This window comes from Emydura macquarii, unplaced genomic scaffold, assembly GCF_026122565.2.
Source record: "Emydura macquarii macquarii isolate MOO-44397 ecotype Brisbane River unplaced genomic scaffold, CSIRO-AGI_Emac_v2 contig_3220, whole genome shotgun sequence".
Lineage (NCBI taxonomy): Eukaryota > Metazoa > Chordata > Testudines > Chelidae > Emydura > Emydura macquarii.
In genome coordinates this window covers 10,000,001-10,023,598 of record NW_027133357.1, presented here as the reverse complement: position 1 = coordinate 10,023,598, position 23,598 = coordinate 10,000,001, and the positions used below count along the sequence as shown (strand labels likewise).

At 48.3% G+C, this 23,598-nt stretch overlaps 1 protein-coding gene across 1 annotated transcript in view; it reads right to left on the bottom strand.

Annotated features, from left to right (window-relative positions):
- MFSD4A (major facilitator superfamily domain containing 4A) overlaps positions 1–8,752 on the bottom strand; it is a 32,438-nt gene extending 23,686 nt beyond the window's left edge. The window contains exon 1 of the mRNA XM_067531904.1: positions 8,523–8,752. Within this exon, the coding sequence (XP_067388005.1) occupies positions 8,523–8,752 (230 nt within the window). The remainder of the gene's footprint in view (positions 1–8,522) is intronic.
- Positions 8,753–23,598: the final 14,846 nt, after the last annotated feature.

The following is a 23,598-nucleotide window of genomic DNA, read 5'->3' as shown; positions in this document are numbered from 1 at the left end:
TTAACAGAACATTTCTTGCTTTAGTCATCTCCCCATTTGGTTTGTCTTCTGCCCTAACTTTGGATCTCTGCAAGAACCTGCCTTCTGGGAGCTCACTCCTTCCTCCTGCCTTTCCTGGCTGCGCTCTTCACACCCGTCCCATGCACCATGTTCAAGGTCCCCGTGCCTGCCCACATCCCATGATCTCAGCCAATGTTTGCATGGAGGGAAGGCGATAACCTCGCTCGCCACATCAAAGACTGAAACCTCTTTAATCAAGTAGAATTTACCCAGGCACCTACTGGTTGTAGGACACCTAGAGGAGAGACTGCAAGGCCGTGCCCGCTGTCCAGGAAGGCTTTGCTCTGCTGATGGTGTGCTAGGGCCCCTCTATACGACAAGCATTATATCGGAGGGGGGCAGCACACTGCAATTGTGAGATGGAGCCATGCTATGCCCAGCCCTGTGTGTATCTGACATGCTGCAGATCCATGATTTGCTGCACACTTTCAGGTTTCATTTGAAATTAAAGGTTTCTAGACCCTGATGGGTGTGAAGAGAGCCTTCCAAACGTGAGCTGAGAGTGAATGATGCAGCAGTGGTAGCCTGAGGCTGCAGACAGCCTGAAACAAGAGCTCCAGGCGTCCTGACCAGTGTTAATTCTGAAACTTACCGATGCAGCGTTCAGTATCAACTATTTCCATTGCTGATCATTCTACCATCACAATACAACTAACCTAACTTCTGTTCAGGGACGGTTAGAGGCAGAACTGTCTCGTTTGCTGTTTGCCAGAAGCTGGGAATGGACGACAGGGGATGGATCACTTCATGATGACCTGTTCTGTTCATTCCCTCCGGAGCGCCTGGCATTGGCCACTGTCAAAAGACAGATGGGCTAGAGGGACCATTGGTCTGAACTGGTATGGTCGTTCTTATGTTTTCGGTGGTTGTATAGCCCCAAGCACAACGGGCCCCCAATCCTGATTGGGCCTCTGGGTGCTACCATAACAAATATTTACTACTTCTCCAAAACCTTCCCCAAAGCCCCAGCTACAACCCAGCCAGCTGCCAGAAGCTCTGCCTTCCCCAGTGGATCCCTTCCTCCCCTCACAGTCTGGTTACATCCCCAGTGAGTCACCTCTACAGCACAATAGTTGGACCTATTCAGTCTTTCCCCTGTAACTGGCTGAAAGGGCCCCGAGCTCCTACTTACGTACCCAGCCCCACAGGTCAGTGGTTCGTAGATGCTTAAAGGACCTTAGCATAAGACAGGCAAGCATATCCCATCACAGATCCTGCAGGTAATAAGCCCACTCCCTGCCTTCTGTCCCAACTGCTATGAGCTAAGCAGGGAGCAAAGCTGCTTTCACTGTGAGCTGAGAGCCAGCCAGCTCGCTGCGTTAGAGAACAGAGTCCAGGTTGGCATTGCACCGCTGCGTAACTGCCAAGTCTGAAGGCAGGAAGGAAGGAAGGAAATAGAGACCAGACAGCAAAGCACTGAAAAGACCAAGACTAGCAAAACGGGAGACTCTGTAAAGCCTCAACGGAGAACAACTAGCAGAGACAGGTCACCCTAGCATCGCCATCAGCACTTCTCACCCCCGTTAGACACCCACAGCTTTCTGACCGAGCCGGGCTGGTCTCTTTGGGACATGAAAGCATCACTCCTTAACCAACCAGAGGAGGCCAGTGGTGGGGAAAGTAAGAGACCCAGAGAGGGATCAGCAGTAATAATTAATAGCGCAGGCAGGCTAACTATACCGTCGGTCTGCAGAATCCATTCCCCTCGCTCCCAAGCACAGAGCAACTCCGCAGCCACATCACACACAGAGCAGCTTGGCTTGGAGGCAGCACGCTCATCGCTGAGCCACAAGTTATGGCTTCGCCCGCCCTGAACAGGTCCCTGGAGCTGACACTGCCATGCGGCACAGAGGAAGGCCGGCGCCATTTGAGATGCCAAAGCTACGGAGGGGGACCCTGGGCCCGTTTCTGGGGGTCAGTGAGGCGAGTATTTTGGATAAGGGAATAGCTCTTGTGTCCTAGCCAACACAACCTGCTGCTCAACACCAGAGCCAGGCTTGGGCCGCAGCCAATTGCCGAGCTCCTTTGCATGCTGAGTCTGTAGCTATCTCCCTGCCCTGTGAAGGGCTTTAAGATAACAGTACGAAAAGGGTTGTGGGAAACCAAAATCCATTCTCCCAAGCAGGCTGCCTACCAGTCAGAGCAACCGGCCAGGAGCCAGGACATCTGCTTTGTAGCCCTGACTGCTATTCACCAGCTGGGTACCCGGGGACACACCCCTTTACCTCTCTGCATCTCTGTTTCCCCATCTGCAAAATGAGGGTAATACTTGCCTCACCGAGTGGACATCCTTGGGCAAAACAGATCTAAGTGCTAATTTCCTTTCTTATTCTGCCGGATGGCATAAACTTGGTATTCTGGACTCACGGACCCATTTTATCTTTGAGCCGAGCTCCACGTAGTCCAATTTTGGAAACCAGTGCAATTGTTTTTGAGGGTCTGACATTTTACAGGGCACTCACCCAGCCTCTCACGCAGTTTTGCCCTTTCTAAAACCCTGGTCCCCTCAAGCAGATTGACAAGACAAAAGAAAAAACCAAATCAAGAGACATACGGTCATGGAATCAAACAGGCAAATGGGAGACAGGAGTCAGCTTCAGGCACAGAGGAACAAGGCAACGCTCCTGGGGCACAGCAAGGGCCCACTGGGGAAAAGAGCAGTAGGTATGAGCAGCCAGTGAACATGAGATGGTAGAAACGTGCACCAAGAGGTCCCAGAAGTGCTTTTTATGTTCTGCAGTGTTAGCAAAACAACGGCAGCCCTGCCTTTCCTCGGTTAGAGAGTGCATTTGTTACCGGAGTTAAACATTAATCACAAATCATTTCTTGTCCTTAAAAACCACTAAAAAGATAGGTGCTATTTAAAAAAAAAAAAAAAATGTTCCTGCCTCCAGCAATGTACCCCTAATTATACAATCACTTCTTCACACACCACCTTAGCAAGCACCCCCTTTGTATTCCGTCCTGCTGTCTCCTCCCCCATAACTCTGGCTTCAATGAGTATGAAGGAATTACTCGCTTTCAACTACTGAATCCAAAATGAAGTCATTTGAACATAAGAACGGCCATACTGGGTCAGACCAATGGTCCATCTAGCCCAGTATCCTGTCTTCCGACAGTGGCCAATGCCAGGTGCTTCAGAGGGAATGAACAGAACAGGTAACCATCAAGTGATCCATTCTGTGGGCCATTTCCAGTCTCGGGTAAACAGCAATCTCTGCCTCTCCTGGCTAATAGCTATTGATGGATCTATCCTTCATGAACATATCTAGTTCTTTTTTGAACCCCGTCACAGTCTTGGCCTTCACAACATCTTCTGGCAAGGAGTTCCACAGGTTGACTGTGCAGTGTGTGAAGAAATACTTCCTTTTGTTTGTTTTAAACCTGCTGCCTATTCATTTCTTTTGGTGACCCCTAGTGCTTGTGTTATGAGAAGGAGTAAATAACACTGCCTTATTTACTTTCTCCACACCTGTCATGAATTTATAAGCCTCTGTCATATCTCCCCTTAGTCGTCTCTTTTCCAAGCTGAAAAGTCCCAGTCCTATTAATCTCTCCTCATATGGAAGCTATTCCAGACCCTTAATCATTTTAGTTGCCCTTTTCTGTACCTTTTCCAATTCCAATATATCTTTTCTTAGATGGGGTGACTAGATCTGCATGTGGTATTCAAGATTTGGGCATATCATGGATTTATAAAGAGGCAATACGATATTTTCTGTCTTACCATATATCCCAACATTTTGTTTGGCTTTTTTGACTGCACATTGAGTGGATGTTTTCAGAGAACTATCCACAATGATTCCAAGATCTCTTTCTTGAGTGGTAACAGCTAATTTAGACCCCATCATTTTACATGTACAGTTGGGATTATGTTTTCCAATGTACATTACTTTGAATTTATCAACACTGAATTTCATCTGCCATTTTGTTGCCCAGTCACCCCGGTTTGTGAGATCCCTTTGTAACTCTTCACAGTCTGCTTTGGACTTCACTATCTTGAGTAGTTTTGTATCTGCAAATTTTGCCACCTCACTGTTTACCCTTTTTTCCAGTTAATTTGCTTTCAGATATGTTTGAAGAGCGCACAGTTAACACAAAGGGTGAGATTTGGACTCCTATTGAAAGTCAGTGTAAGTTGGGAGTCTTAACGAATTAGATTCCTTTGAGAATCTCAGCTCTTTTCACGCTTCTTACAAAGAGGCATGACATAAATCCAGGTCTTGAAGATGAAAAATCACTGCACGCCTCATCAGGTGTTTTAAATGGGTACTGACACTAGCGTCACAACTAGATTTCAACATCGGCAGTTAGCATTCTGTCTCCCTTACCTCTGGCTTCAATGGTGGTATTTGCCTCCTGTGCTAATCTGTTTTGGAGCATTGCCTGGCATAAACATCTGCTCCCCCCCTCTCCCCCGCAGAAGGTTGCTTTGCAGTGGGGGCAAGGGATTCCTGTACAGAGAACCTGGTTTTCAGAAGCCAATGGGAGCTAGAGGAAGGCATTGGAACCTCGTGCTTTAGGGTTTAAACCAATCTTTTAATTACGGGTTAGGATGAGACCTGCATTGGGAGATGGATTATCCTGCATCTGCCAACTGCAGGGTTTCTTGAACTGTCTTTGAAGTAGCTGGTGCTGGCTACTGTCAGAGATGGGACACCGGACTGGATGGACCATGGGTCTGTGTCTGTCTGGCAACTCCTCTGAGCTGCAGATGCGCAGCCTCCCTGCAAAATCAGGCTCAATGTTCATAGCACTTTCCCAGGATGCTTAGGAATGAAAGGCCCAATATAAACACAAGGGGCTAGCACCGCACTCAGCACCTTCTGTCCCTCACAACTCTGGAGAGTCACTCACGGTGCCAAGTGAAGGAGAGAGACACTTACACAACAGCCTTAGAAAGATGGGCATGGTGGAGGAGGGAGAGGCTGTAGGACCATTCCTGGTGTTTCCCATTGTTGTCTTCCCTAGTGACAGACACAGGCACTGGCTTCATTTGGGCAGGATCAGGCCCCAAGAGGGGAAAGCATTTCGGATTGAGGAAAGGTGAAGAATCTCATCTCATCTGCCCTCACAGGACCACTTAGGGGAACATACCTTTAGATGAAGCCTGAGCAGGGTTACACACCACAGTGCCAAACACATCTGTGCCCAATCCACATTCGCACCCCCACCTTTGTTTGTACCGGCCGGGCTAGCGCGGCGCTGTATCAACAGCGGGGGAAATGCTACCAACTCTCAGGACAGACACAGCCTCTGATAGGAAAAAGCAAAGAGGGGTGCAGGCGCGCAGATAGGAGTGGCAGGAGAGCAGAGACTAGATAACCAGGGAAGGGCAGCACAGAAGAGGGCAAGGCGGAAGGGGAAAATAAGATGTTAGTGTTAATAATGGCAGGACTCAGTATTAAAGTCCAAACCATCAGAAAAAGGAACAGAGGAAGGAGGGGGTAAGCAGAGAGTGAGGACAACAGCTCAAAAGGGATCTGACATCTAATTTAGCATCTCTCTAACAAAGCTAAGAGAGTGTTAGGTCTGATCCAGGGTATGCAATATCCTTAAAAGCTGTTACTATCCATGCAAGAAAACATCCTGCTCATGTCACATTGTAAAAAGCTATATTCTTCTGAACTCTGTACCATGGTGCAATACAAAAACTATTCACACACCGAGTCATAAGACAGTAACATGCCAGTCTTATGAATAGACTCACGCTTCTAGCTGAATCCTGTCCCTTTAAGTTACACAGGGCATTTCTCTTTCTACAGATTCAGCACAGCAGATCCCAACAGTAAAATGAAAGGGCAGTTTCCATTAGCTTTACTGTGTGCAGGAGGGTGTGCAAGACTCAGGACATTTTTGTAACATTCTAGGCACAGGAGGTCATGTTTTGCTCTCTGTTACATGCATGCAGACTCCTAGATTTCAGTGGGATTACACAAGAGCTGTTTGGCCCAGTGTTAATTAAGCGCTCTGGTTAGAGGAACCAAAGGAGATCTTGAGTCCCATGTACACTACAGTTACAGTCGAATCCCATGGCCCAGTTAACAGCATAGTTGTCCCCTGACTTGATTACAACATTCAATTTCAGAACCAGAACCACGTCCGAGGATTTAGCCCAAATAAGAAACAAAGCCTAGATGCCATCTACACTACAAATTAGAGCCAGGTCGCCTGTCCTGATTGTGACTGTCATGTCAGTGTGGCTTTAGGATGCTCTAGTGGGAGCTATCACTTTTCGAACTGTAAGCAGTATGGCTTAGTGCTCTGACCACAGGACTGGGAGCCAGGAGCTCCTGAGTTTTAGCCTTTATAATCCTGCAACATTTTAGCAGTCTGTGACTTCAGGCAAGTCACTTTACCACCCTGTGCTTCAGTTTGCCCATCTGTAAAATGGGATAATACCAACTGCACCAGGGCTTTGTGGGATTTAAATCGCTAATGTCTGAGTTTATAAATCCACTTAAAGTTGAGTGTCGGATCACATTTTTTTGAATTTAGCCCTGTAACACTGCTCAATGTCCCTTAGAGACATGGGAAACACCCCTCCGCCGCTGCCCAAAACACCCACCACTTCCAGATAGGAATTTCAGCAGTTGTTTTAAGCATGTTGCTCATGCTGTGAACAGCCACAAACCGGGGTCTGGGTTTATTAAGGCAGCATGGGTTGCTCAGTTTACCTCAGGATTAAAATACTGAGAGACCAAATGTCCATTCTTAGGTCCATGAAGCAAAGACTGGACATCAGGAAAAAGCATATCAACATAAGCCTGGCATTCTTGACTGAGCAATCATTAGGTCTGCATGTGCCTAATCTCACCTTCAAACACTCATACAGTAGATGAAGTGCTGGCAGAAGGAGTTGACCTGGGTGTCTGAAATCCACTAGCCAGCTTCACACACTGTCCCCTCCAATATGCACCCCCCCCCCCGACCTGGCTTCTAGTCTTCTAGTCAAGGTGCTTCTGCTGATCTGTAAGTCTATTTAGTCCCCAAGTACAGACTTGGCTCTGCTACTCAAAACAACATCCATGCAGCTCCGTGAGAGCCAGCCCAGCACGAGATGACAATTTCACCTAATCCCAAGACCCTTTACAGGTGCTAATGGAAGTTATCCACTGAACGCCTCCTTCGCAAGTCAAGAGATCAGTTTAAAAACGCTTTCTAATAAACACGTTCTAACCATAAGAGGATTGTGTAAATACAGATCTATAGAGACATACACACCCACTTCTACAAGAAGCAGCTAGACTGATCAGTAGCACTTCAAATAATCAAGAGCTGGCATCAAATCTAAGCTGAAACGTATGCGCGGACACCGTTAGCAGTGCTGCTGCTGCACATTTTCGATTGTCAAGAGATCTTAACACAGGGTTTGGTACAAATCCCTGCTTGGCGGCACTTGGAAACCTTGCTGCTTTGTAAAGAACGCTGCTGTCACTCACACATGCCTCGTGTGAAGTTGAAATATGGACTGTCTCCTCTTCAACCCTGCTGTAGCGACTTCATGTTTAGCTGGTTACTGGCTGAGGTTGAATCTTGTTTGCTCAGACTCCCGGAGAGTAAGATAACAGGTTGATTGCTGGCCCCGAAGTTATTAAAACAGGCTTTCTACAATATTTTTTCAATGATGAGGTTAAATAAATACATTGGGGAGTCCTGAGTGGGGCTTGCAATCTGCCCCCTGCATGCACCACCTCTGCAATGAGCCCCCATAAAAGCAATGGAGCTCCACCTAGGTGCAAGGCACTAGCCGGATGGACCCGGCACCCACAGAATGGAACCCGCAGCCTTTACTCTCACGAGGAATTCCACGGACTTCAATGCCACTACTCGTGGGAGTCAGGGCTATCGGTCCGGGCTAGGCTGGTACAGAGGTTTTATTTTGTGCAGGATCTTTCATGCAACTTGCCTTCCCTCCAGATACAACGATCAGAAAAAGGGAGAAGAGCAAAGAGAAAGTCAGACTGGGGGGGAGGGAGGCAAGGAAGGAAAGGAGGAGAAATTAAGAGCCAGGTTGTCAGGTGCGATTTGAACAGACAGAGGCCTGGAGAAGTGGAGCCCAGACAGGAGAGAGTTTCCAGGCTGAAGGGGAAGAGTTGCAAGCCACTGGAAGACAAATGGAAGGAATAAAACGAGGGGAATGCTGGAGCAAAAGGGACGTTGCAGGTTGAACTAAGACATTGCCCCCCCCCCCCCCCGGCCAAGCTACGGGGCCCCGAAAGGAGCGTTCCCACGGTCCCGTCGCCGCGCCGGGAGGCTAAAGCCAAGAAGCCACGTGGAAAGTTCAGTGTCCCCAAGTGTGCAGCCGGAGCCGGAGGGCTGGAGAGGGAAGGCGGTGCGAGGGCGGAGGGGGCCTGGGAGGGCGCTGGGGTCCTGGATCCCAGCCTGCACCCCCTCCTCCCCCGCCCCGGAGGGAGAGGCCGCGCGGTGGGTGCCACGAGTTGGCCAGTCCGTTGCCTTACGTTCGCTTGAAGACGCCCCCGAGGCAGCTGCCGAGCAGGAGGCAGAACTGCTGCGAGAAGAAGACCCAGGTGATCTGGGAGAGCGAGCTCTGGGTCTGGCAGCGCAGGTCCAGCAGGGTGGGCCCCAGGAAGGCGATGCAGAGGCCGAAGCTGAAGAAGACGCTCCAGTAGGTGAGGGTGGGCTGCAGGTTCCTCCGGAACAGGGCCGCCACCCGCTCATCCCACACCATCCTCGGCGCGGGCTCCCCCCCCCCAGCGGGCTCCCCCCCCCCAGCCGCGGGGCAGGCTCGGCTCAGAGCCGGGGGCGGCGAGTGGACAGCGCCCTGGAGGAGCTCATGCGCTCCTCCCCAGCCCGCAAGCCGGGCTCCCGGGGCAATCCGGAGTCGCTCCCCTTTGCCGCACGCGCGCCCGCCGCTCCCCGGGCAGCAGCAGCAGCAGCAGGATGTGCCTGGCGCGGGCAGCGATGCTGGGCTCCAACCCGCCCTGCTGGCTCCGCCCCTGGGCCCGGGGAGCAGCCGCCGCCGCCTCCTGGGGCAGCTGGGCGGGGAGGGGACCCGCCGGCTGCGCCGCCTAGGTGAGCCGCCAGGCCGGCTGCGACCCGGCGTGCGCCCGCCCGGGGCTCGGGGGGCAGCCAGAGGCTCCGGGAGCGGGGCTTGGTCCCTCGGCTGGCAGCGGTCTCGGCCGGGACGCAGCCCTCCCCTGGCCGCGCGGGGCTCCCTTGAAACGCCCTGGCCGGGGCTGGGGGGGCTGGCGGGGCTTTCCCCCAAAGCATCCTTTAACAGACGCGTTTGTCACTTGCCGGCGGGTTTCTTCTGCCCCTCGGGGTGTTGCAAAGGAAGCCTCCCCGCCCCGCCCCGGCTCCTGCAAACTTCCCTGCAGCCGCTGCACTGCAGCGCCGCGCACCGCCCGCCTAGCGAAGAGGAGCGAGCGCGGCCCCCGGCCCTGCTGGACCGGTTAGCCACGGCCCGTGTGTGTCCTGGGGCCTCACACTCAGCGAGCCGCGCCGGGGCCGGCTGGACAGGCCTGAGGAATGCTGGCGCGGGGCTAGTTCGCCCGCTGGGTGGTGGCTGGACAGCTTGGCTGATCCAACCTGCGCCTGGCCTCTCTCCTGCTTCCTCCTTTAGACATTCGCTGGCCTGTCACCCGGGCGGAGAAGCCAGGGGGAGTCGGGCCTGACTGCTAAGTGTAGAACCAGGCCCTCAGTCCCCAGCTCCTGGCTCAGCCCCAATGGCATTCCCAACGACTTGGAGTTAAGAAACAAAAGCAGCTGAAGAAATGAAATGTTAATTAAGAGGCACAGGCCAGAATGGGAACTCCCTTGTTTGTTAGATGCCTGGAAGATGAAACCACTGGATACTGGGCTAGATGGACCATTGGTCTGACTCAGTCTGGCCCGTCTTATGTCATTATCCATTACAGAAACCTCTCAATTTCCCTGTGAGAGAGGTCAATGTTATTTCCCTGTTTTGCAGGTGGGGACACTGAGGCACAGAGCCGTGACGTTCCTTGTCCAAAGTCACTCAGTGAGTCAGTGGCAGAGCCAGAAATATAATCTGTCCCTAATGATTTATCCAGCACCCACATTTTTTTACTAAGCACATCAGGTAACATACTACTGATAGCAGAGGCGGGGTGGTCAGAAGCTCTGGGTTCAGGTCCGGAGTCTGCCACAGAAAAACTGTTGTCTTTGGAAAAAACTTTACCTCTCTCTACCTTAGTTTCCCCATCTCTAAAATGGGGATAATGATACTTATCTACAGCATGGAGGGAAGTGGTTGGGACACTTGTTTGAAAAAGGGTGCAGGAGAGTTACAAAGGTTTAAAGCCAGAAGGGACTGCTAGACACTCATTGTCTCATGTCTCAGTTACTTTTCTCTCGCCTTGACACATGGGATCTTACCTCACCCGTATCCATTCAGAATGCTGCTCTGAAGATCTTTTCCTTGCCTGTCTCTGTGACCATATCACCCCTTCTCTGTCACATCAAACCTAAGCTCCTTGTCCTCCATGCCCTATACAGCCTGCCTCCACCCCACCTATCATCTCTCCTCCACTATCAAGAGGTCTGTAGTAAGAAGTGAGAGCTTCTAGCCTAGCAAAACAGGCTAAGGCATAAGTGGTAAAAAAACAAGTTAACAGGCATGTAAGTGGGAAAAGGCAAGTTACCAGAAATCAGGCTGTGAACTTATGACCTGACTGAAGCTGGCACAGAGAAAACGCTGATTCTGCAAGCATGCACCTTTCCAAAATATTACGAATATTAAAACATTACTAAAACACACAGCAGGGCAGAAGGTACCAAGACAGCCTGACTCCAGAGAGATAACTGACTCCCTAATATGCCACTTTGATGGATAGAACTGTCTGATAAGATGACAAATGGAGTTGTTTTGCCCAAATCATCCCATTTACGGTAAAGGGTGGCATTAGACTACGTGAAGAGGGTGGCAACTACCTACGTAGGACAGAGGGGACAGAGTGAAATGGACTGTAACAGTGTATAAAGGAGTGTGTCAGAGGGAACAACTTTGTCTGGACTAGGGGATAGCGGAAAGTCCCGTCGTTAAGTTGTGCCGAGTCCATTGTAACGGAGCGCTCCTATTTGAAGTGTACCGGTAGGTATTCTAGAGATCACTTCTCGTTGTGCTTCACCTGCAATAAACCTGGCCCGGGTGCCTTTGTTGCTCAGCGAATCCGTGGTCGTGTCGATTCATTCGATCGTGAGCGCTGTCTCGGCTATCTGCAGAGCTAAAACAGTATCTACACGGGGGACACACGCACACAGCCTACACTGACAAGCACCAACACCGACAACAAGGTCAACTCCTGCCGCTGATTGGCCAGTGATGCCAGTCTCCATCACCCACTTGTTCAATTTTCAAACAAGCACCTTTGTGCTTTCTCCCAGGCTACCCCTCATGCTTGTGATGCCCTCTTGTAAACTTCCAGACAGCTACCTCATTAACATTTTCACTGTTGGCTACAACCGTTAGGCTGCTGGTGAACTAAGACCCCTGCCTGTCATGTTGACCAGTAACATCTCGACATTTCCTTGTACTTCCTGTTGTTCTGTATCTATCTGTTGTCTCTTGTTTTATGTTGGAGGGTAAACCCCTTGGGGCAGGTTCTGTGTTCTGTTTGTACAAGCACCTGGCCCAGTGGGGTCCTGGTCCATGCCCAGGACTGCTAGGTGTTCCGGTAATACAAATAAATAAATGTCTGACCTATATAATGCAGGCTACAGAATTTCACCCAGTTATCCTATATTGAGCCCCATGGCTTGTGTTTGGCTAAGTGCATCTCTTCCAGCAAGGCATCCAGGGTTGATTAGAAGATAGCAAGCGATGGAGAATCTACCACGTCCTGTGGCAGTCACTCTCTGTCCCAGTGGTTAATCCCCCTCGCTTTTCAAAGTCTGTTGTTTCTAATCTGAATTTGGCTGCTTGTCAAGAGTTAAGTTATAGCAATATTTGTTGCCAGGCATTTGACACACACTAGGCGAACCCCTTAGGAAGAGCTTGGAGATTGTTTGGTTTCTGAGAGACCTGACATGACAATGCTTGGAAGATAAAAAACAAAACGGTATGGACTCTGAACTGGTATGAACAACACTGGACTTGAACTATTTTGCTTTTACTGACACCAGATGGTGAATGAAGAAGCAAAATCTATTAGCTTTATTGTCAGTCTCGTATCTCATGCCAGGATCAGTTCTGTATTGAAATCAATTTTATTGAACTAGGGGACAGGGCACTAGACTGGGAATGTGTTCTCTTCCCAGCTTTGAATTACTGCATCACCTTAACTCTGTGCCTCCATTTCCCCAGCTGCAAACTAGAGAGAACACCACTTACCCACCTTTTCAAATCCTTTGGCGCTACAAATGAAAAGCAGTGTCTAAGCTTGTTGTTGTTAGACAGCACGTTTCACGTTCCAGCTACATCTGACATTGCCTTAGCAAATAATAATTTATATACTAGTGCTGCTCATGGGAACGTCGGACCATTTTAGCAGTACTGATGATGTAAGTGACAGAAGATATGTTTGTAAATAAAAGCTGACATATTAGAAAGCACACAGATCCCTTAATGTCCCCAAAGAGCTGAACCCATGAACCGAGTAACTAATAATACACATCATGGTAGCCCCATGGCCTGCATCTAACAAGCAAAACTAGTTTTGCAAAGTGACAGCTTAGCTGATTTTCAGATCCTGGGATGAATTTTGTACTTGCAGTGAATTAACAGCCTCACTTCTGTGCTTGCTGTGAATTGCAAGGCAAAATGAAGAATGAATTATCGTTAGCAGCAGAATTACAGCCAGCAACATTATTGATGCTTGCCAATATGGATCGAAGAGATCTGAGGATTTAATCAACACCTTCTATTTGCCCTCGGCCCCTCCTTTTTGGGGAGCACAAAGCATGAAGACCTGTTTCATAGCCTCCCACTATCTAAAGACACGTTCCTCTTTGTGAAGGAGGACGCAATTGCCTGTTTAATGTAATGGGCCCTGGTTTGCGATGACTGTGTTTTAATATAGCTGCGAGCAGGAACCTGGCTGTCCTCATTCAGTGTCATATTTGTATGGTGCTGGTGCTGTATCCTTCTGCCCCATCTCTAGAGGGGAGGGGAAATCACAGCTCAAGTAACAGGTTGATTCAGGAGGGGCTCAGTGGGGCAGCATTTTTTAGTCTTTCACTTGGGAAGGCACCAGGACAACGGAACTGCAGAGTTGGCCGGACTCTTATCCCAGGCCCCATTGCAGGATGGATGGTTCTCAAGCCCAGCAGCAGCGGGACAGGACAGCCTCTCTTTGTACGAAAAGAGCGTTGGAGTAGGGAGGGATGCCGCAAGTCAGGACACAGGGACCGTTGGCAGAGCTGGCTAACATCCCAGCCCTGGAGCAGAGCCTCTGAATGGAGAAGCTCCTGGCCCCACTGGCCAAAACATTCAGAAGTGGCCAGTAGTTCTGGTTGCCTGGAGCTTGTTTTTCCAGAATTGCTGAGCGACCATCCACTTCACTTGGAGTTGTGGGTTCCCAGCACCGTGAAAATCGGGCTTGAAGCCTCTCAGACTGGAAACCTCCCAGAATCGCCGGCCACTTCTGAACGTTCTGGCCACTCCAGGCAGCGGGTCCCATCCCTCGTCTGCCTGCGGACCACCTGTAACATAGGTGGGTCTGGAAGGGAGGATGCTTGAGTTTCCGGTAGCTTTTGGGCTGGCTTGGCAGAGGCCCAGCTTACCAAAGGTATTTAGATGCCAAATTCCCATGGAAATCAATGGGAGTTAAGTGTCTAAATACCTGGGGGGCTGTGGGCCTCAGGATTTGTGGCAGCATGTCTCCAGGACAGGACTAGGGTGCTCTCCGGGCATTCCACCTCCTACTTGATGCTCCTGGCTGAGGAACCCCTCTTTATGAATTCACAGCACATGGCATGTGGCCTGCAGAACCTGTACTGCAGTGTACGGCATGCACTCCACCAGCTCAGAGCAATAGCCATTCCCTTGTCCTTTCCCCCCCAATCCTTTTCAGGGATCCACAGATCCAGGCCCAGTCAGGCCTCATATTCCTGCAAGTCCTTCTACCCTGACGCATTGCGTCTGCAGCCAGATACAGCGACGCAACGGGAAAGACATGAGATGTGTGTGCTTCCACCGTGCCCAGGAGGTGTGAACTTCAAAGCCTTTCAACAGCTGCGGCTAAGAACTTAGAAGCGAGTTTGTGTGGAAATGGGAACACCTGGCTAGAGTCACCGAAACTTAATTAGAAAAGACTTTGTGTTTCTTTACCCCCACCACAATACAATGGAAACTCTCAAACAATGGACTGAATTACTCCGGAATGTGCACATGGCTCGCAGACTCGGAGCTTGCTGTGTTACCAGTGACTCTGGGCATGAATGATCACGGGCAGCTAGTACTGCAGCATATTCTGAAGACATTATCAGCCAGGTTTTCAGAATGCACAGCACATTGGGTGCTAGATGCTTTGGATATCTGGCCCTGACTGTGAGTGCAAAGTACTTGGATGTCTGACCCTAGATTACATCTCTGGGGTTAAATGTAACACTGAAATCCTGGCCTGGTCATTAAAGATACCCTGATGCTTGTCTCCCAGACATCCAATTTGAATAATTCCTCTCATCTAAACTCCCTCTGCAATTTCAACTGGATTCAAAGTTCTTCCTCATTTACTGACCTGAAACTGTTGTGTATTATTGCTTTGTGCTGGTAAAGAGCTACCATATGTGGCAGCTACATTTTAGGTGGGGGGCAAATAGTATCAATACCTCACTAATGAGGGTAAATATCATGCCCATTTTACAGATGGATAAACAGAGACACAGTGAGGAATGTGATTTGTTCAAGTCACATGAACAAGTCCTTGTGGGGCTATGTGAAATCACACACAGGGAGAGCTGTTTGGAAAATGGCATTTCTATCTCCTAGGACAGTCTAGTGTTTCTATATTTGTTTTCATCCTAAAAGACAAAAATACCAATTTTTCATGGAAGAAAAAGCTTGGGAAAATTCCAATTCAGAAATGTCTAAGTGGAACTTTTCAACTATTTCAAACCAGACTAAACATTTTAACTTTGAACTTTCTCATTGAAAACTCAGAAAATCTAGTCACAATTCCACATTTTCCCTTGAAAACTAAATCCCATATTATGGTCAGAAAAAATTCCAGTGAGCTCTACAGGCTTATTATCTGGCAGGAGACCTCACCCAAGGGAAAAGAGATCCGCCAAAAGGGGAAAAAAAAAAAGATTTGCTAATGCATTCCAGCTTATTAGAAGAGGTCAGAGTTGTTTGAGTAATTGTACCCAGGTACATTCCAATGGGTGCAACGCCAGCCACTGTCACAGCAGTGTGACTGGAGCTCTGAGGAAACGCAGATTGGAGAACCAGTCTGACAAACACCATGTCATCAGACAGGGTCTGACCATCCCAGGCATCACACCCATGTCAGCTGCGGCTTTGTTTGAACAGGATGGAAGGCTGGGTTCCACCATGGATCCTTCAGCACTGCAGTGTGTACTGGGATTTCTTTTCTGCAGCATGCTATAGTCCTCAAAAAACTGGTCCAGGAAACTGAGGTCAGGGCTGGACCTAGACCAATGGTTCTCAACCAGAGATATGCATATCCTGAGCCCTGGGGTACGCAGAGGTCTTCCGGGGGTACATCAACTCATCTAGATATTTGCCTAGTTTTACAACAGGCTACATAAAAAGCACCCGCGAAGTCAGTACAAACAGATTTCATACAGACAATGACTTCTTTATAGTGCTCTGTATGCTGCACACTGAAATGTAAGTACAATATTTATATTCCAATTGATATATTTTATAATTATATGGTCAAAATGAGAAAGTCAGTACTTTTTCAGTAACAGCGTGCTGTGACACTTCTGTATTTTTATGTCTGATTTTGTAAGCAAGTAGTTTTAAGTGAGGTGAAACTTGGGGGTATGCAAGACAAATCAGGGGTACAGTAGTCTGGGAAGGTTGAGGGCCACTGCCCTGGACCAAATGGCACCCCAGGTGAGGAGGGTCTTTGCCCCTCCCTTTCCCACGTACACTTTCACAATTACACAATAAAACAAAATTCGCACTATCGCAGCTGAGCTCTTACTTCACTTCGTTCTTATATCTCACTGACTGACTGGTGACGCCCGCCCCTTCTATACCCGCGAGGGGCTGGCTGACAACATGCTAGGAGATTTGAGGAAAATGCAGTTCTCAGTCTGGAAGCTTCCCCGAGATTCTACAAAGGTCCAGAACATTCTAGGAGGTTGGTGACAAACGAATCCACACAGGGAACACCTGGAACATTTTACTTCACACATTCTATTGTCCCTTTTTGTCGCTAGCAACAAACACAGCCCCTTGAGCCCGGCACCCAAGGCGATTGCCTGCCCTTAAATCCAGCCCTGACTGGGTTAAAACCCTGCCAACAGAAGTGTTTAAAAATGGCTGTACCTCACCCAGCTCTGATCAGCCGGAGAAAGCGGTTAGTGTTCAGGGCTCCCAGGGCAATGAACGGCAGTCAGGACACCTAGCTTCTATTCGCAGATCTGCCTTTGACTTGCCGGGTCGCCTTGGGGGGTGGGGGGCCATGGCAGTGCTTTGCCTCAGTTAAACCACCTGTCAGATAATCACTCCCCTCACAAGGACTGGATTCTCGGGGAGGCGCTTTGAGATCCTCAGATGAAAGGGGCTCTACAGTTGCGTTGTTTCTCTTGTGGGCAAACCCCTCTGTCCTTGTGTCTCAATCCAGGTTGGATAAAGGGAGCAGAAGCCTCACCCTGCAACAAAGCACTGGGTCTGACCTGAGCTTTCACCACAGAAAAAAACGGGACACCCTGCGACAATGGCTTGCATGAAAGGTGGCCTCTTCCATAGGGGTCTATTGCATTTTTTATTCTCTCTGGGAAGACCATGCAAAAGTGGAGATAAAGGAGAAGAAATGCAGTCAACTGTGCTAAGCAGAAACAAAGCACGTGAGCTGCAAGGCTGTGGTCTCCAAGTGTCTGATCCAGGGATGATGAGATACATAAGAACAGCCATACTTGGTCAAACCAGTGGTCCATCTAGCCCCGTATCCTGACTTCCGACAGTGGCCAATGCCAGGTGCTTCGGAGGCAATGACTAGAACAGGTAACCATCAAGTGATCCATCCCATTGGCCAGTCCCAGTCTCTGGCAAACAGCAATGCCTGCCTATCCTGCAGTGCTTTTCATGTTCCAGCGGTGCAAGCGCTGCATTCACTGCCTGCTCTGGCCCATTACATAGATTTCTATTCAGGTGACACACCTGAAGGCATGACAGTTCTGCTCTGAGCAGGAGCTAGTGGCAAATCCCCTGCCATGTGCATGGCTTTGCCCTCTTACAGCACCTTCCATCAAAGGAACTCTGCTTTAAGGACCAAATTCTCTGCTGCTGTAAACTGGCACCGCTGCACCAATTTACATCAGTGGAGAATTTGAATCAATTAGTCATCACGCCACCCCCCAGGAATGTGTCATTGTCTCCATTTACACCCAGCGGAATCTGATATGTCTAGCCACCTGACCAAGCAGCATATTTCTCTGCTGATGAACTCGGCGCTCCGAGCACAAATTGCCCTGCTCTTTTTAATCGGTGTTCCCGCCTGGTGGTTTAGTTTGAAGTCGAGGGAACAAACATCATAGCACCAAATGGCACAACATCACAGAGCAGGAGATGGGTGAAAAATTAAAAGGTTCCATGCCTGGAGACCCTAGGAAATGAGATTATGGCACAGAACTCCAGCAAATACATTGTCCTGTCCTTTTAAAGAGCAAACTAATACAAGTAAAACCTTCATCCCCTAGAGGCCCGGCAGCAAAGTGGCTCACCTTGGTTCTCTTCTCTGCTCAGCTCAGCTCAGCTCTTATGAATCTTCCCTGTCCGACTCCAAATAAGCTTCAGACCCCAGCTCCAGGCAGCATAGTAGAGGACAATTAACCAATTCCCCACAGCTGGCCCAGCTCTCCAGCTGCAGGCACTCAGCAATCCTTTTTGCCCAACAAAATATTAACCTCTTCTCTGCCAACTTTTGCTAAGACCCATCAGAGAGCCATTATCAGAAAACAACATTGTTCAGGCGTTACACACTTGGGACCTGATCCTGTGGCTGGCACCAGGTGGCTGGATCCTTAAACGTGTGGAATCCCACTGATTTGAAGGCTATCTAGTTCTGAGTGCAGATTGGGCTCTTGGTCTGGATTTGAAGTGGGAACCTAGGGCCGGATCCTTTAAGCTATTTAGGTGCCTAGTTCCCACTGATGTCAAAAAGAGCTAGGCATATAAATACCTTTCAGGATCTGGGTCTTAGGATCAGATTTTCGAAGATATTGAGGCACCTAAGGGGATTTTCAAAAGCACCAAACTACCACTGACATCCTAGTCATAACATGAACAATTTCAACCAGCTCTGGTTAAATGACTGTCGTAGCCAACCTCACTGATTCAAAACTACACAACAGAGCAGACATTTAATCCTTCCAAAGACACAAAGTCCCAAACAAAACCTACCATAAACTCAATACAGTTTATTTTCCAATCTTGGCTTTGTAGCATTCCGAATACATTTGTAAGATAAGCCTTAGCAAGAAAATGAGCACATTTGAACCTCTGAAATACAAAAATCGAAATATCGTCATAAAACATTCCGACACGGGATTGATAGAGGGATACAATCTTTTATTTAGTTAGTTTTTTACCTTTCTATTAATTCCAGAAAAACTTTCCATACAAAAAAATCATTGCATCTTTTGGAATAAACCTTTAAAATTATTTCTTTTAAAATGCAACTTCTGTTTTTACAACAATACTTAAATATATTATTTGTATTTTCAAAAGAATCACACCAGAGAACATTCACAGTACGGGTACCCTGGCAGCTTGTATGTGTGTGTGTGTGTGTATTTCCCCTTCCAGGAAAAGCAAGATGCTGAGGATGAAGAACGTGACAAAAAACCGCAGAAAGTGGGCTTCTTAATATTTGCACTTGTTGACAAAGGACATCACTAGCAAGGAACTCTGAAGGGACAGCGATGTGCATTCAATACAGAAATAGAACAGAGACGGCACAGCTACAGCAATAGTTTCAGGCAAAAATCCGTGGCTCTTAGCGTGACAGGCCTCATCGGTTTCAACCCAATTCTCACAAAGACTGGAATGCACTTATTGAACCCACTGGGCCAATATTTTGCTCTCACTTACACCAGTGTAAATCCAGACTTTAGCAGAGTGATGCTGGATTTACACTGAGCAGCATCTCGCCAGCCAGTGCTAGAAAATGGTAGTAGTGTAGAGTGCAGTGGTTTGAGTTCTCGGTGGACTTCAGATCCCTGGGGGCTGTGCAGACCCCTTGAGATTAAGATTTCAGAGGCATATGCAGTGTGGGTCTGCCCCAAAGCCTACTGAAGTCAATGGGAGGCTTTCCGTAGACATCACTGATCACTGGATCAGGCCCTAGGGACTGAGCGATGTCACCAGAAGCAGGGTTGGTTGAACTGATAGAAATTACGCGGTAGCATTTGTTTATGCCTGGTTCTAGCACTCCACTGGGGATGCTCTCCTGAGAAGGGGATGCTCTCCAACGAGTGAGGTTTGCAGGACTGGGCATCAACAATCTGCTGCTGCACATGACGTGGCTCTTCCTATCAGAGATCAGAGTCACACTGTCCTAATTACGATAAAGGGATCTATTTCTGCTTTCAGTTACAGCAGTGTAATAACCATGTAAGTGAGAGCAGAATCAAGCCCAAGGTGGTCTGGTCCCATCTCCTCCACACACACATATTTATACATGGGGCCCATTGAGATGCTAAAGTACCTCAATCCTGTAGGACCAAGCCATTTCCACCTTCCCCGTTTCTCCACCTGCCTACGTTTACCCGGAACCTTCCTGACTCAAGGTTCTTGCATCACCTTGTCCTCATTCAAAAGTGAGACTGTCAGAACCTAACCTTGAGGAGTAATATTAACTAACAGGGTGTTAAACACACCTTTGCAGTAAGTGAAGACAGAGAGATCTTTGTGTTTTAACACGGTGCCAGCAGGACCCATCGGTTTGAACCCAGCCAGCTGCTCTGATGCTCAGCACCATTTTTCCCTACAAGCCTACACTGACTGCAAAGCCACGTTAAACATCATGTTAGTTAAATCAGCTCCTCCAGATCATGTTCTAACACAACCACATTTCTGAGTGAAGACAAGTCATGAGAAAGCACACACAGCTGAGAAGCTAGAGGAAAATGAGTCCTCTAATTTTCCACCTTAACTCAAAGGAAGGGGAGAAAAACACTTATTTTCTCATTACCATGAGAACAGGCACACTGTAGTTTTGCTATTTAAAATCTCGATAAAGATCTGCAAATGTGTTGAGCCAGGAAAGGTGCATGTCATGGGGAGTGGGAAATACAATAACCACGTCTGTAAAGTTTTATTGTCACCTTGTAACTTAGACATTGTTATTGACATTAGCCCTATCGGCATTACTGGAGCTAGATATCAGCTGTTGTGATAGAAGAACAGTTTTAAAAGAGTACTGCCAAGATTTGAAAGAAAAATCCAATTCACTTTTCTCTAGAACTGGTCAAAGAATTAAAAGAAGTCTGCAAAAAACCAAACACTTCAAAAAATTCTGCAGAAAAAAATCCTTGAAATTCCAATTTTTGGAAAAAAATTCAACCAGACTATCAGCTGGTCAAAAAAACATTAAAAAATGTGAATGTTAAAAAAAAATCATAGAAATTTCAAATTTTTCAACCAGCTTTACTATTCACTCAGACAGAGCTAAACAAAACCCAGTTTCCAATGAACCCCTTGTGCTCACATCTGTTACAAACCTAATAACACAGGGTTTGATTCTCCACTGACTCATACCAGTTTTACACTGGGGTAACCAGGCCCAGAGTATTTGATGTGTAGCAAGAACAACGGGGCTAATCCACTTCCATAATGTAACTGATAGTCCAAAAAGCCAGAACAGCTGTCAGCGATTCCTGGCTAAATCTCTATCCTAGTTCTTAAATCTATGAAATTATCAATTGCATTTGCCATCTCCCTTTTGCAAGCAACTCAGTGGCAACCTGCAAGTAGCAAATAATGCCTGTGAAACCCTAGGAAACAAAATACAACCAATGCTTCAGCCTTGAAAACATGTAAAATAATGCAACGTTCTAAAAACACAGAGGAACAGAAATGGATTCATTTGCCAAAGAAGACAGAAAGCCGGATGCTCAGCGGATGCACACTGGCCTAGGGGCCAGATTTATAAACATACTGAAGCACCTAAACATGCAGACAGGTGCCTAACTGGATTTACAGATTAGTTGGACACCTATCCCCGACTGGCTTGCAATGGGAGTTTGGTGTCTAACCTGCGTAGGAGCTTTTGTAAACCCCAGTAGGCACCTATCTGCATCTATAGGTACCTAAATCCCTTTGTATATCTGGCCCTAGTTCCAGTAGCTTCTGTGGGACTACGGCAATTTACATTAGCTCAGATTTGATCAGCGTCCTCGGGCCTGTGTATTTAAAGCTTCTGCTCAGATGTAAGCGCCTGTAAGGTGTTTACAGGCAGAGTGTGCGCAGGAACCCAGAGATCACATAACTAGGACTCAGCCTTTCAAGCCCTGCCAGTGAGCGAGCGCTGGGGGCTTATGAATCAAACCCTTCCCAGAGGGGTGCCAAACATTTACACACGCTATCACTCTCCCAAACAGGAATAACATACCCACCGAGATGCAGTGGAACAAAAGGTGTTATCTTAAACTCTCAGTGATAGCTCACAAGGCTAATAAATAACAGTGCCGGACCAAAGAGATCTCCTTCAGGAAGGGTCTGTGGGGGAAAGTACAGAGCTACGCAGCAGTAAACAGCATACAGGTTACAGGCTTGGAGATAAGTTTCTCCTTCATGGCTGAACCTGGAGAAAGCAGTCTCAGCGGCAGGGTCAGGGCCATTCAATAACCTTCTGTCCCAGTTTCCAGTGCCACGATGAATCCCCTTCAGTTGGTGACACTGCCTTCCTTGTTCCCCTCTCACTGGTATTTCCACGGTGGGCCTCTCTGAAGTGGAGGGATGTTTGTGCCAGAAGATGAGGAAGGGGACAGACTTCCAGAGGTGACGAGCACCCACTGATTCAGCTGAAGCCAACAGGGGCTGCAGATGCTCAGCATCTTTGAAAATCAGCCCCTAGGCACTGAGGTGGGAGGCAGAGCATGCAATAGGCTGGTGTGTTTGTACATGAGACTGGTGGACCTTCCCCGAGACTAAGTCCATAGAGAGGCCGAGTGCCTACTACTGATGTCAGATAAAGGAGCTCTCCTTTATCCCCAGTGGTAGAAACCTGTGCTGTTAGAGCGAAAATGCCAAGGTGGATGGATGAGCTGACTTAATAACATCTTTTCCCACCTTTGATTTGATTCTATTGACCCTACCAAGCCACCAGCCCTCTCTCCACTGTGACCCTTCTTGAAGCCTGGTCTGTGCTTTTGCTGCAGGTCTAGTCCCTTGGGGAAAAGGGTTTAATCTGAGTCAGACAGGGCCTGATTTTCACAGGCACCGAGCACTTACGGCAAAAGGTAATTTCAGCAGGAGCTGCAGGTGTTCAGCGCCCCTGAAAACCCGGCCCCTAGCATCAGTAGATGCGTTTCCTCCTCTGCCCAAAAATCAATGAAAATATCATCAATTCAAATCCTTTGCTGCCCCTATGTTGGGCATCAAGACCTTCTAGTGCCCATATAGGTCCAACGCCCCCCCCCCCACAGGACGGAACTAGACCTGCCTACCTGGGCATCATAGGCCCTATACTCCGAAAGCTCAATGGTGATCCCCCTTTAGCTCAAGGGGCATGAGTCTGACTTTAGAGCCGGAAGAGCTGAGTTCTGGCCGTGCTGTGGCTATGAAATTCCGACTAGACTCCAAGCGCTGCATTGTAACTACTGTGATTCAGAGGTAGCCACAGATGCTACAACATGATTCATGCCTAGATGAGTCCTCAGAGCATGGGGCCGATGAGACCAGGAAGAACACAGACAAGGTATGTAGGAGAAGCAGCAAGAGAGGTTGGCAGTGAAATTGGCACTGTGTGTGAGTGCTCTAAATTCCAGTGACGGGGCCTCACCAGGGAACATTGTCCCCAGCTAGTGAGAGACTTGGCCCCGTAACTCACAAGTGGGCAGATGGATTATGTTCATATTCACCCCGGGGCTGGGACATTATGGACCCCAATTCAGCAAGGTGCCTTAAACAGGGGGCCTGACCTGTAACATGTGAGTAGTCACATTAACATCAATCGGATTACTCATGTGCTTCACATTTGTCCCATACTTACATACCTTGCTGAATGAGAGCCTACAGGAGACATTTCATCTATGGGATAAATAGTCAATTGAGTTACTAACCCACACACAGAGATGTCTGCCGTGGAAAGAGTGGCACAGATTCCTGCTATACCTAGCAAAATCTCATGCAAAAAACTTTGTTAAAGGACAGCTAAGGGTGAACAGGTTTGTAAAAACTTACTCTAGCTAACA